At 39.7% G+C, this 13777-nt stretch overlaps 1 protein-coding gene across 1 annotated transcript in view; it reads left to right on the top strand.

Annotated features, from left to right (window-relative positions):
• Cobll1 (cordon-bleu WH2 repeat protein like 1) overlaps positions 1 to 13508 on the top strand; it is a 156260-nt gene extending 142752 nt beyond the window's left edge. Inside the window, 3 exon segments of the mRNA XM_052724404.1 lie at positions 945 to 2686; positions 4660 to 4836; positions 12284 to 13508. Of these exon segments, the coding sequence (XP_052580364.1) occupies positions 945 to 2686; positions 4660 to 4836; positions 12284 to 12370 (2006 nt within the window). The 3' untranslated portion in view covers positions 12371 to 13508.
• Positions 13509 to 13777: the final 269 nt, after the last annotated feature.

Here is a 13777-nt window from a genome sequence, read left to right as displayed (position 1 = left end):
ATTTTATAACTACTTCGTTTGGGAGTCCATTTACTTATTTACTTTGCAGTGCTGGGATTTGTATACAGGGCTTTCAACACAGAGGGTTGGTGTCTACCACACAGGTAGATCCCAGTCTGCAGAGCTCTTCCTTAAACTTGGCAGCTGACATACAGCTGTAATGTCAGTACTCAGAAGGCTGAGACAAACAGTCTGGTTAAATAGTGAAGCTATCTAAAAATCAATCAGTTAAGATTTGATAGGTTAGTGCTGGGTTAGTTGCAAGTATATCTCAGTAATATTTTCTGTCATCTACACGTACTTTGTAGTAGCCTTGCTCAATTTATAGGTGATTTTAAAAATTAGTTTCTATTATCCATAAGGTATCTTATTAAATTTTTCTTTTCATCATATACAGTTATCTAAACCACCATTTGTCCCATTGTAGAAGTCAGTGTTAGTTTCGAATAGAGGGAGGAGAAGAAAGGTAATGCAGTAGCTACCTTCTCCCATAGTGGCATTCCTTGGGAAATGTTGCAGCCATTCATAGACGGTCGGTGACGTCATTCAATATGAATGGGGGTGGGCAGCTGGTGAATTCAGTGGTGGGTCTAGGCTGTCTTCTTGACTGTCTTTGGGAATAATTGTGACATGTTGATGAGAAATAGAAAGTGATTAATAAGTCATCTCCCTGAAAATACGACACCTGAAATTCAGTTTTGACACCAGTAAATTAGAGTTGCTTATTGGAGATCTGTACAAATAGTTTTACACTTGATTATTTTCTCCTAGAAACAGCCTATACTATGTTCTGTGTCCCATGACTTGCCTTTGTATAGTTAAAAAGCTGAAAATGGTATGTAGCACTCAAGTCATCCAGTTATAGATTGGATGAGACACATTGAAAAATTGAATTCTCCTCCATTTTAACATATATTCTTGACGGTATTTCTTTCTCTCAATAGTTGAAAATGAAACCGTGGTCTGTGCCACAAACACAGATTATGTGAAAGACAGACTAGGGAAATCAGAAACCGCCATAGAAACCCCAGAGAAAGCCGTGGACCTGCAAGCTGATGGATTGTCAGGCTTTGCTGCATGTAGAACAGATCATGTTAAAAGTTCTAGGGAAAATCATCTAACAGCACCATCAGGACCAGATCAAAAACTGAATCAGCCAAGTGTAGAAAAGACAAAAATGCAAGACGCAGCAATTCAGGCCACTCCTGCCTGCAGCAGTTTTGATGGGAATCGTGAAGACCGTAATTCGTCTGACCTCAGGGTTGATGAGAGTGTGCAGACTTCAAACAGCAACAGATCAACTCAGCACTCCTCCTCAAGTCTCCAAGATTCTGTAAATGCCTCAAAAGCATTCAGGAGTCAGGGCACCCCAACACACGTACAAGATAGACTCCCCATGAAAGATGCGGCTTGTGCGTATGGGAACGATGACCCTTTGTCTCCTGTAGACGGAAGTGATAAGAATCCAGCTGCTTCTTACCTAAAGAATTTTCCACTTTATAAACAGGACTACAACCCCAAGCCAAAACCTTCAAATGAAATTACAAGAGAGTATATACCTAAAATCGGAATGACTACTTACAAAATAGTGCCTCCCAAGTCCCTGGAAATAGTGAAGGACTGGGGGTCGGAAGCAGCAGGGAATAAAGATGAACAAAAGGTGCATGCTGTGGGGCAGAAGCACTTGCTTGATATGACAGAAACAGCCATGCCAACAGAAGCCCTCGTTACTTCCAAAGGCTCACGGGAGCCGCAGCCTGACCTTAAACCAAAGCCCAGCTTAGGAACAGAACGTCGTTTGCACAGGACTGTGAGCTCACCCGTTGGTGGGGAGGTGAACCCTCCAAAACCTCCCAGAATGACTATGGACACTGGCAGTATTCCTTTTGCACCAAATTTGGAAGATATAAACAATATTTTGGAGTCAAAATTTAGATCTCGAGCTTCAAATCCTCAGGCCAAACCAAGTTCATTTTTTCTGCAGATGCAGAAGAGAGCATCAGGCCACTATGTGACTTCTGCAGCTGCTAAGAGTGTCCACACTGCCCCCGGGCCTGTCCCCAAGGAACCGACAATCAAAGAGGTGCAGAGGGACCCAAGGCTCCCTCCAGAGCAGATTCTTTCTCCCTTAAGTGAAAGGACTCATTCTGCTCCACTCCCCAATATTTCAAAAACTGATGATGTAATCACCCCGAAGCCTGCAGAGACCTCTCCTCCTCCTGTAGCTCCCAAGCCTGTGGCACTTCCTGCTGAGACCTCTCTTCCTCCTGTAGCTCCCAAGCCTGTGGCTCTTTCTGCTGAGACCTCTCCTCCCCCTGTAGCTCCCAAGCCTGTGGCTCTTCCTGCTGAGAATTCTCCTCCTCCTGTAGCTCCCAAGCCTGTGGCTCTTCCTGCTGAGACCTCTCCTCCCCCTGTAGCTCCCAAGCCTGTGGCTCTTCCTGGTAGTCAGGGAGCATCACTAAACCTGAAGACCTTGAAAACATTTGGGGCCCCACGACCATACTCCATTTCTGGCCCCTCACCCTTTGCCCTTGCTGTGGTGAAAAGATCACAGTCATTCAGTAAGACACGTCCAGAATCATCCAGTGAGGGCCTCTCTGCCCAGCCTGCAGCTGACACAGAGAATGAAAAGGCATTCGCAATAAGTAAATCCACAGTGGTTCCCCAACATGATGATGTTGATAAGGTAAGCCTTAACTTTTCCAGTATAAATAATCAGATTCCAGTACGACTTGGTTAAAATAGGGGACAGCCCATTTTATACCAATACTTTCGTACATTTGTGTATTGTTTAATTCTGAATTAATATCTTTGGGAAAAGACTGGATATATTTAAGGATCTATATTCTTCTGAGAATTACAGTTCAATCAGATACAGTTACAAGGTCATTGTTATGTAATTGTATCATTAGCAAATATTTTAAGATTTCTTCATACACATGTTTAATTGCTAAGTGTAGGGCAGTGACTATTTTCCTGTGCTTTGCTATTTTTTAACTGTCTTGGATATTATGGTTACTTTATTTTTCATTCACTTTTATAGAACTATGTAATAGCCAAAAAGTTTTAATTATTTGAAGCAAATGGTGTCAAAGACTGAAGGGGCCCAGAGTGTCTCAGTTGTACATTTCCCATCACATGTATTCTACCTCACTTACCAAATGTATCACATATAACTTATTTAAAATGAAAATGACCGGGCGGTGGTGGCGCACGCCTTTAATCCCAGCACTCGGGAGGCAGAGCCAGGCGGATCTCTGTGAGTTCGAGGCCAGTCTGGGCTACCAAGTGAGTCCCAGGAAAGGCGCAAAGCTACACAGAGAAACCCTGTCTCGAAAAACCAAAAAAAAAAAAAAAAAATGAAAATGGCTTTAAAATGTAGCTTCATTATCCATTTTGTTAGTTACCATTATGCACGTGTAGATCAAAATGCCATCCAACCATGGTAATTATAAAAAAGTCTCATTGACTTGAATTGTCAACTAAGCATCTTGCTTTCTGGATTCACATAAAATAGTCAAAGGAGATGATGACATTCACAGTGTGATATGTGGGAATCCACAGGTAGTCGTTAAAAACCTATGTTGTGTACTCTGCTCTGGTAGTGTTTAAAGAATACTTTCATGTTTGTGTGACAGCTCCAGGAGCATTTTATACAACTTTTTCAAATATTCCTAGACTAAGAGAAAACAGTGACCCTGATGCCAAGTAAACATTTCTCTATAATGTTGAGGCAATATTTATCTCAAAGAATATCTCCTCATACACTTGACATTCATGTTTACTAGTTTAACTAGCATCAGGAAGTGATGTGTGATATAGAGATGAATTCTTGACTTGGGGGTGAAGCCTGCCTTTTCCCTGAAATGTATCACTGTTCCTTAATAATAGAAGCTTAATTTAGATGAAACAGTTTGAGTCACCACTTCAACCTTATGTAGTTCATTTAAAAAGTAAAGATATGAATTTGACAATTTGTAAAAGACATTTTTAAGATTACTTGATGTAACACTTCCCAGTTACATCAGTTACTAAATATTTGTTCTTAAGAGGTTTAATTAGATTTCTGATTATTTAGTTTGGAAGTTCTTAACATTTATTTTTAGTCTAATGGGGGAAAAAATCCTAGTCAGCCCACAGTTCTTGTTGCTTCTAGAAACAAAAACTCGGGCAGTTAAGTGTAGTAGAGACATCAATATTCCTTTGTTAAATGGTATACTGGATTCTAAAGTATAAAGTAGTCAGTATTCAACTGCCTTGTACATTTGCCTGAATATGTTAGAACCATGAATATAGGTTATTTTTCAGTTTGTGGGATATTTTTTGTCATGAATTTTGGCACTGGTAGCTAGTTCTGTGTGTTGGCAATATCAGTGTTCTTTGATTTACACACAGTAAAATTGCCACTTTATTTATTCATGAAGCAAAAAGAGGTAGCATTTTTCTTCCACAGCTTCCTAAGCTGAGAAAGGAAGGTACATAGGTCATCTTCCAGCTGGGCTCTACTGACCTAGATAACTGAGTGAAGGGTGGAGGTACAGAACGGTGTCACTAGCATGGCCAGTGGTGGTTTTTAGAGAGCAATTGATAATATGTTTTGTCAAATAGGCCTTTCTTTTCTTGGAATTCATAAAAATATCTTGCATTTATTTTTCATAGCAAAATAAACCTGTACAGAATGAACAGAGTTCTCAGATGCTGAGTCCAGCTGATGGCCCACCGTTCACCCTTATGAGACAGAGTTCTTTAACATTCCAAAGCTCTGACCCAGAGCAGGTCCGGCAGAGTTTGCTGACCGCAATCCGTTCCGGAGAGGCTGCCTCCAAGTTGAAGAGAGTAAGCTTTCCTCTGTCAGATGGGGGCAGTGGGTTTGCTTTCAGTCTTGTTAAATTAATGCTTGAGCAAGGGGCAGGGGTGTTTCTTCTAACATTCAAATATGAACAGGAAAGATATGCCAGGAATTATTCTTTTATTCCAGGAGTCATTTTTGAGGTATAAACTGAAGGATTTCAGAGTCTTACACATATATAAAAACATGTCAGATTTTTTTTGTTGTTGTTTTTTGTTTTTCCATTGTGTGGACCAGGTTCAAAATATGACTGTATTCATTGTTGTATAAGTAGAAAGCTAGCCTTGACTCTTATTTTGAAAACTTATGTTAGCACAGTAAGAAAGATTCTCTTGAAGCACCCCCCGCCTTTTTTTTTTTCCAGAAAAGGTGGACTTTTACTAGTGGGAACATTTATATTCGCAGTCATCTCTCAGTGGTCCAAGTAACTATTGTGTGTACCGGGCTTTAGGGACAATTACACAAAGTAATTTCAGTTATAGAAAGTAGAGAGGAAGCTAGAGAATGTAGAGAGCTCATCCAGAGCCTTGGTCATAATGCCCATCACAGGATCTAGCCCATCTTGCTTAGCTAGGTGTAGGAGAGCAAGGAGACAGAGGTACGATTCCTCTAGACAGAATGTGAGTGTCCCAGGCGAGTCTGGCCTCTCTGCCACCTTCCCCTGGGAGAGCATGGGCAAGTCGACCAGCCATTGCCACGGATGCTGCTCACTTGTGCTGTGAGAAGCCCCTCAACATGAAAGTTCTGAGTCCACTGACTGACTCGGTGTTCCACGTTGTGTTCCTCCTTTGATAACCACATTAGAAGCTGTTTAAAGAAGGGCTAAGAGACTTGTCGAGTGAAACTTTGAGTTCCAAGAAATTAAAGCTGCAAAGGAAGAGAAGTGCTGAAAAACAGAAGGGGCCAGTGTCTTAGGTCTTCCAACCACACCAGCCTTTGCCATGAAGAGCTTTCAAGGCAGTTACCTCTGCGTGCGTGCGTGCGTCCGTCCATCAGTGAGTGCGTGCGTTACTGCTGTTCCAGAGGACTTGGCATACCCTTCTGAGCAAGCACTGAGGCAAAACATATATTAAGTGGTTTCAAGAATGATAAAAACATGAAGGAATAATTCAGAGAACAGAGCTGAACTTTGTAGATTATATATAAGTACCAGAAAAGTCCATATGGATTTAAATATTGAAATTAATATTTAATCAGTTCTCACAAATTTCTTTGTCAAGGGGAAAATATGCTAGTGTCAATAAATAACCTAGTTTTATTTATGGAATCTTTTCTGTTCTTTATCCAGGAAGTTACAGGTGAGTTTCAAGCCAATTACCATCAATCTAAGATTCCTAAATTTAATAAATTTGAGGCACAAATATTTTACTAGACACAGAGGGCAGAAAGATGAATAAGTCAAGCCATTGCCTTCTGTATAGCTTGGGCCTAAAAGCAGTGTTGCACTGTGTCCACAGGAGAGCCCAGTGCCTACACAGGAATTAAACACAATGCTTCAGGTGTGAGCACGTGCATATACTAACCATTTCCTGTGCACTCATTGCACGATTCTGTGCATTGAACTGCAAGTGTGTTTGAAGCCAGCAGCTGGATATTGGTGGATTCCTGGGCCTGATTTGGCATGGCTTTCTCATAGTATACTCTCACAGCTTCCAGAAAGAGCTGGATCAGAACCAACAGACAGCGGGCCTAAATGATGTGTCTGTAATTGCATCCTATTTAAAACTCATTACTTTAGATTCTATTGAGTATAAAACTTCATCTCATTGAGTAGGAGGTTATTAACAGCTTGCAGCCTGTAGAGTGCCAACTCCTAAGGCTCTTAATGAATATTTCATACATAATCTATTTTATTTCACTAAAAGTGGTTAAAGGAGCTGGTCATGTTCACAATCTCTAAACTTAGTGGCCAGCGTTTCAGCTCTCGTATATATTCTTTTTTTTTTTTTTTTTTTTTTTTTTGGTCTTTCGAGACAGGGTTTCTCTGTGTAGCTTTGTGCCTTTCCTGGAACTCACTTGGTAGTCCAGGCTGGCCTCGAACTCACAGAGATCCGCCTGGCTCTGCCTCCCGAGTGCTGGGATTAAAGGCGTGCGCCACCATCGCCCGGCTATATTCTTAAAAATTATTTTTGTAGACCAAGACTTACACGTAACAGTGCTCCTGTCTTATCTTTTGTGATGTTCCAAATAAATATAACTCTAATTCTAAGAATAATAAACAGTAGTGTTTTCGAAGACTAGACCATCTTACTGGAATGTCTTTTTAAATGTTCTCTGATAGTTTCATACATTGATACAATGTACGTTGATCATGTCCATCCACCACTACCACCCTTTCACTCCTCTGACTGTTCCCCATCTTCCTCCCTGCCAACTTCATATCCTCGCTTAGAAAGCTTTTGCATTACTCCTTGGAGACTTTCATATGAGGCATTTTGATTCTGTTCATTCCCTCACCCCATTCTTCCCAGATCGACTTTTCATTCCTTACCCAATTCTGTGTCTTCTATTTTTAAAAAAAACCCACCACGTGCAATTTGTGCTGCCCATGTACTCTTGGGCGTTGGGCTAACTCCAGAAGTGTGGTTAACCTACCACAGAGTCACACCCTTAAAGCTGGCTTTACCTTTGCCAGTAGCTGTCAGTTGTCAATGGTTCCTCAGATACAGGTGGGACCTCATGCAACTGATGTGATGTGTCCAGGAAACAGTTTTCTTGTAGCCATCCACTACTTCTGACTCTTTCAATCTTCCAGCCTTCTCTTCCCCATAGTTCCCTGAGCCTGGAGAGGAGGAGTTGTGATATAGATGTCCCATTTAGGGATGAGCATTTTGTGGTCTTCTGTTCTATAAATCTTGACCAGTCGTGAGTCTCTGTGTAAACTGCCAACTACTACAAAAAGAAGCTTCTTGGATCCTCATGAGAAATGCACTAATCTAGGAGTAGAAGGATAATCATCAGGAGTTGGTGTAATACTATGTCTGTTTAGCAGAATACTAGTGACAGGTTTTTCCCTAGGGCCTTTGACATGTCTAGCCAGAAGTTTGGGAGTTCCAATAACTGTTCCGGGTATGGGTTTCACCTTGTGGAGCAGACCTGAAATCCAACCAAGTGGTTGGTTACACCACAACATCCATTCCACTATTGGACCAGTGGGCATGCCTTGCAGCTCATATGAATTCAACAATGGCTGTGAGAGCATGTACAGTTTCTGCACAAGCTCAGGCCAGACAAAATCCGAATATGGAAAGGGGAGCTGGCTCCATGTTTACCTATGTCTTTGAACTCACAGTGTTCAGTTTAGTTCCAGGTATGAACCTGGCCATGGCTCTGGTTCCTGTGGAGCAGCTAACCTCCATTAGAATAGCTGCTTTGCATCAGGACATTGTGTTCATGTCTGTTGTGTGAATGTGCTGTGATCTTTTCATGCTTCTCTAGGGCTTTTCCACACTTTACTCCCATGCACCACACAGGTAGCCATGGAGACTAGTTTATCTTCATACAAAGCTTTAATTAGCCTAGCGCAGTATTTTAAAATTGTGTTCAGTGTTCAGATTTATCCGTGAATCAGCAAATTGTTCATAGAGCATGAAGTTTAAATTATCCATTATTGTTGGTCTACTGTGACACAAGGCCTTTGGGTGCTTTGTGTTGTCCCTAAATTACTGAAAATCGGGCCACTACATTGTTACAAATAGATACAGCTTTTAAAAATAGAGTCTAGAGTAAATTTATGTTTTATACTTCATATTGTACATTGTCTCAGAATGTAAAATTTATCTTTGACTGACCAGAAGTATGGAAGGAACAGAAAGTCTGTGGAAGCCTTTTACAGACTCTTTACTAGCTTGTGTTATTTAATTAGCTTGCCTTTTATTCTTATTTTTTGGTTTGATTTTAAACAAAGGATCACAGGTTGACAGTTCTTTCTAAATATGTTTTCTGTAAAAAAAACAAAAAACAAAGCCGGGCGGTGGTGGCGCACGCCTTTAATCCCAGCACTCGGGAGGCAGAGCCAGGCGGATCTCTGTGATTTCGAGGCCAGCCTGGGCTACCAAGTGAGTTCCAGGAAAGGCGCAAAGCTACACAGAGAAACCCTGTCTCGAAAAACCAAAAAAAAAAAAAAAAAAACAAAAAAACAAAAAAACAAAAAACAAAAAAAAAACTAGTGTATTTCATAGCCACAGTTCAAATTTTGTGACTATTCATGAAAATTCTTTAAACATCAAGGGTAGATAACCAACAGGCACATCAATAAGGTCTTAAATGTTAGTTTTTACAAAGTAACTTTATTGTGGGTCTGGAGACATGGCTCAGAGGTTAAGAGTACTGTCTGTTCTTGCAGAGAACTCAGGTTCCATTCATGCCCATGTGGCCACTCCCAACTGCTTGTAACTCCAGTTCCAGCATATCAGATGCTTTTCTCTGGCTTATGTGGACACTGAGAATACACATAAAATAAAAATAGTTTTTTTTAAAAGTAATTCTATTGTAAGTTAATTATCGAAGTTCAAGTCAAATAATGTTTTGGTTTCTGGGTATTTCTGAAAAGTTGCATCTCACCTAAGAAATATTCTTTAGCACTAGACTGTGACAGGAACCAAAAGAAGCTTTGATATGACGTGGGATCCAATAGATGGGATCTCTGATCCCAGAGTTCACATATTCATAGACAAGTATACTAATGATATCTATTAATATATTTTGAAATATCAAAGAAATATGTTTTTTCTCTTTTAAGGTAACCTCTCTTTATTTGTTTTGTTTTTTATTTATTTTTTTGATACAGGGTCTGATCTATCTCTTGTAGCTCAGGCTAGTCTTGCATTCACAATCCCTCTGCCCCAACCTCTAAAAGTGCTATCGAATTGTAAATAATTGCGTCTGGCATATTGCTATATGAATATGTTGTTAGTATATTAGCACATCTGGTTTGTACAGTGGAATCTTCTGGAAATAATTCATAAATTTGCATCTCTGAAGCTTCCCATCATAGGTAGAGCTGCAGTATTTAAGATGATACAATATTTGACTTTTTAAAATTAGCTTCCAAAATACTCGGTTGATTTCTGCATGAGTTTTTTTTCACACATGTTACATTTTAGTTGATTCTCCCCTGACTTCTCCCTTGTCTGCTTTGATCTCCCACCCTCACCTTTCACCCCACTTTCTACCCTCTTTCATTTTGTTCTCAGTTTCCCCGTCCCCCTCCCTTGAAGTGCCCCCCCCACACCCCCACCCCAGGCACATTGCTCCTTACTAGTCTCCTGGTCTTTATCCATATTTGCCGCACCTGGTGTCCTGCTCAGGTTTCTTTGCTGTTTAAAGACCATGACCAAAAGCACCATGGGGAGGAAAGGGTTTATTTGTCTTAGGTTACAGCCCATCATCATCATCAGGGGAAGCCAAGGCAGGAATTCAAGGCGGGCACTGAAACAGAAACAGTGGAGGAACATTGCTTACCGGCTCTCTCCCCAAGGCTTGCTTAGCCTGCTTTCTTCTATAACCCAGGGCCAACTGCCCAGGGATGACGCCTCCCACAGTGGGCTAGGCCCTGCCACATCAGTCATTAATTAAGAAAATGCCGCACAGACTTGCCTCTGGCCCAGTCTAAGGGAAGCATTTTCTCAACTGAAGTTCCTTCTTCCTAAATGGCACAGTTTGTGTCCCGTTGTCAGAAAAGTAGACAGTACACCTAGATATCCATAGTTAGCCGTTTTAGAAGCTAGAGGTACATGTGTGTGAGATCATACGCTATATGTCTTTCTTTGGGCCTCTCTTACTTTGCTTAGCATGGTATTTTCCAGTTCTAACCATTAGTCTACAAATTTCATAATTCTGTTTTTTAATTGCGGAATAAAATTTCTTTGTGTATTTATACCACATTTTCACTATCTCTTCATCTGTTGATGAACTAGATCTAGGCAGATTCATTGCCTCACCACTGTGAAAAGGGTAGTGTAAACAGGGCAAGAGTCTCTAAAGTAGGGTAGGGAGTCATTTGAGAATATCTCCGGGTGAGCTATAGTATAGCTGAGTCATATGTTCTCTTTTTGGTTTGTTTGTTTGTTTGTTTGTTTGTTTTTGTGAAACCAGTATGTTGATTCCACACTGGCTTTACTAGTTTTTGTGGCCATTCTGTCTAGGATAAGAGAATCTCAAAGCAGTTTTAATTGCTCTGATAGCTAGGGTTTTTGAACATTTTAAAAACAGTTAGAGGTTATTTGTATTTCTCCTTTTGAGAGCCGTCTGTTCAGACCATGTATTGGTGGCCAGTTTTGTTTTTATTGTGTTTGAGTTTTGCAGTTCCTGCCGGTGAATATTGAGAGCCATCACTATAGTTTTGTGAAAGCTTTGTGTCTTATAAAGAATCATGAATGGGGCTCTGTGATTAAGAGCTCTTGATGCTCTTCTGGGGGACCAGCATGCAGTGTCTAGCACCCATGCATGGCAGCCCACAAAGGCTTATAACTCTAGCTCCAGGGGATCTGATAACTTCTTCAGGCCTCCATAAGCACATACATAGATCACATACACACCCACCCCAACACACACATACGTATAAGTAAAAAATAAATAAATAAAATAAACCTTTTTACAGAAGGATTTTGAGAACTGTAATTATAGAATGAATTACAAAGAGAGGCTTTAAGATTAAAGTTCTACAGTGAAAAGTCATTACTTGTGGCTTTCTGATTATACTGGGAAGTAGCCCGCATGACCACTAAGCAGTTGCCTTGGTTACAACTCTTCTTAGTTGTAGTTTCAGGTGTGTAGTTCCATCTGCTCCACTGCATCTTGAGTTGCAAATGGAACACTCTACCGTTGGGTTTTGAAGGTTGAGTGTTTATTGACTGAAACTTCCTGTGAAGCCCTTCCCTCATTCTGTTCTAGGCATGATAGTCACAGGCTTGACAGTTAGCTGTAACCCTTTACCATGAAAGAATTCTTAAAGACCCAGTTTTGGTGGTTGATGCTTTTGTTTTAAATATGTAGGGAATAGGTAAGAGGAGGATTTCAAACTACTCTCTGATATTAGTACAAAATTGTTAAATTTTGCAAAATTCGCTTTAGTTTTCCCATTTTTGTCAAAGCACTTTTGGGAAGGCAGGATTCATCTAGCTAAAACTGCACTGTGACAGCTTGGCCTGCAGTCTGTTTGTGCTCTTGTCTTTTATGTTGGCTTAGTAATAAAGACTAAGATATGTTGATGGGTTATTTAACTTGTTTGTTGTGGAAATAACAAGTCTCTCATTTTCCATTTCATGATAGAATGAACATTTATTCTTAATTATTTGTAAATCATTGAGTGATAAATACTGAATGCTAACATTTTCAGTTAAGCAGAAGTTATAATGTGATAATTGTTAAAAATTAGACAGCTGTCCCATTTTATAAAATCTGATGGGAACAAAATGTGTTTCTTCCTCTTAGGTTACTGTTCCATCAAATACAATCTCTGTGAATGGAAAGTCAGGACTCAGCTATGCTATGTCCTCTGATGCCCAGGACAGTCACTAACATCACCCTGCCGTGACACACTTCACTGACCAGCTTCCTGCCTGCAAGGAATATTGGCAACTATATATTCAGATGTACATTAATATATAATTCTGTTCAAGAATAAGCATTTGTGTTATGGATCTAATGCCAAAAGAAAAATGACTAGAACTTATAATTTATAATAGTGTTTGGTCTTTTTGTCATAACTAAATATTGCTGCTTTAGAAACTTTAAACAAGGTATAAATGCCTTGTCCCCCCCCCCCACAGTGAATAATCACAGCTTATTGATTTTTTTCTTTTATTTATGGACATACTGTGTACCATAAAACAAAGGTATAAATTGAGATTTATGGATATATTGTATGACAGAGAAACAGGCAAGCACATACTAACATTTACTGCCTCAGCATTAGGCTGTAATTAGAAACATAAATTATAATAAAGTCTTTTTGCTGAAAGATATAGAAAACTAGTAAATCAAATAAATAATGTTCATTTATTTTTATTGAAGAATCACTTATTGTGAGACTTATTTTGTGCATTCTTTTAATTACAAATGAGTGCCAGATCAATAGGAAATAATAATAGTATTTTTTAAAAATATAACACTTTAACCTTTGGTAGTTAAATTGCACAAGGAGACTTTAAGATGTTTTCTGTATATAATTATGTTGTTACACAGATATTACATATTTTCTAATGCCAGAAGTCTTAAAATATTCCTGTGAAAATGTTGATATATTTTGACAGTTATTTCACATTTGGTATGTAGGGAGAAAAGGGGCTAGTTTGTGTCCACATTCAAAACTTTAAAGACTAGTTTGAAGTTTCCAAATCCTGATTTAATTAAAATAAAATGCTAAATTAGTCATTTACATAGCTCAGACTCTAATTGTCTAAATAATAATATATATTTTCCTGAAAGCCAAACTGGTTCAGGGAAACAGTGATTGATGTGTTGGCTTACGGTGATCCTAGGGTCTAGCACATGTTGGTGTCCTGAATTTCTTTATGAATTTAATTGCTCATTTATTCCAGAAACTGTTGAAACAACCCGACGCTGTTTTGACTCTTACTAAAGCTACTGGAATATCTGCCATTTTGACAAACATGAATTCTTTTTCCATTTAATAAAAGCAAGTTATATGTTTGAAGTCTGCTGTTTCCAGTGTGGTTTGTATTAACTGGCATATTTGAATAACTTACCTGAAGAGAATGCATTTTTAAAAATGTTTATGTGTATGGGTGTTTTGCCTGATGTCTGCCTGTGCAGTGCCTGTGGAGGCCAAAAAATAGGCATCAGGTCCGCTGGAACTGGTGTTACAGACAGTAGTGAGCGGCTAGATGGGTGCTGGGAATTGAATCCCTGTCATCTGAAAGAGCAGCCAGTGCTCTCAACCGCTGAGCCATCTCCCCAGCCCTG

Source organism: Peromyscus californicus, unplaced genomic scaffold (genome assembly GCF_007827085.1).
Source record: "Peromyscus californicus insignis strain IS unplaced genomic scaffold, ASM782708v3 Scaffold_7__1_contigs__length_154581171, whole genome shotgun sequence".
NCBI classification, from domain to species: Eukaryota; Metazoa; Chordata; class Mammalia; order Rodentia; family Cricetidae; genus Peromyscus; species Peromyscus californicus.
The sequence above is the reverse complement of the archived record's forward strand: the minus strand, read 5'-3'. Positions and strand labels throughout refer to the sequence as shown.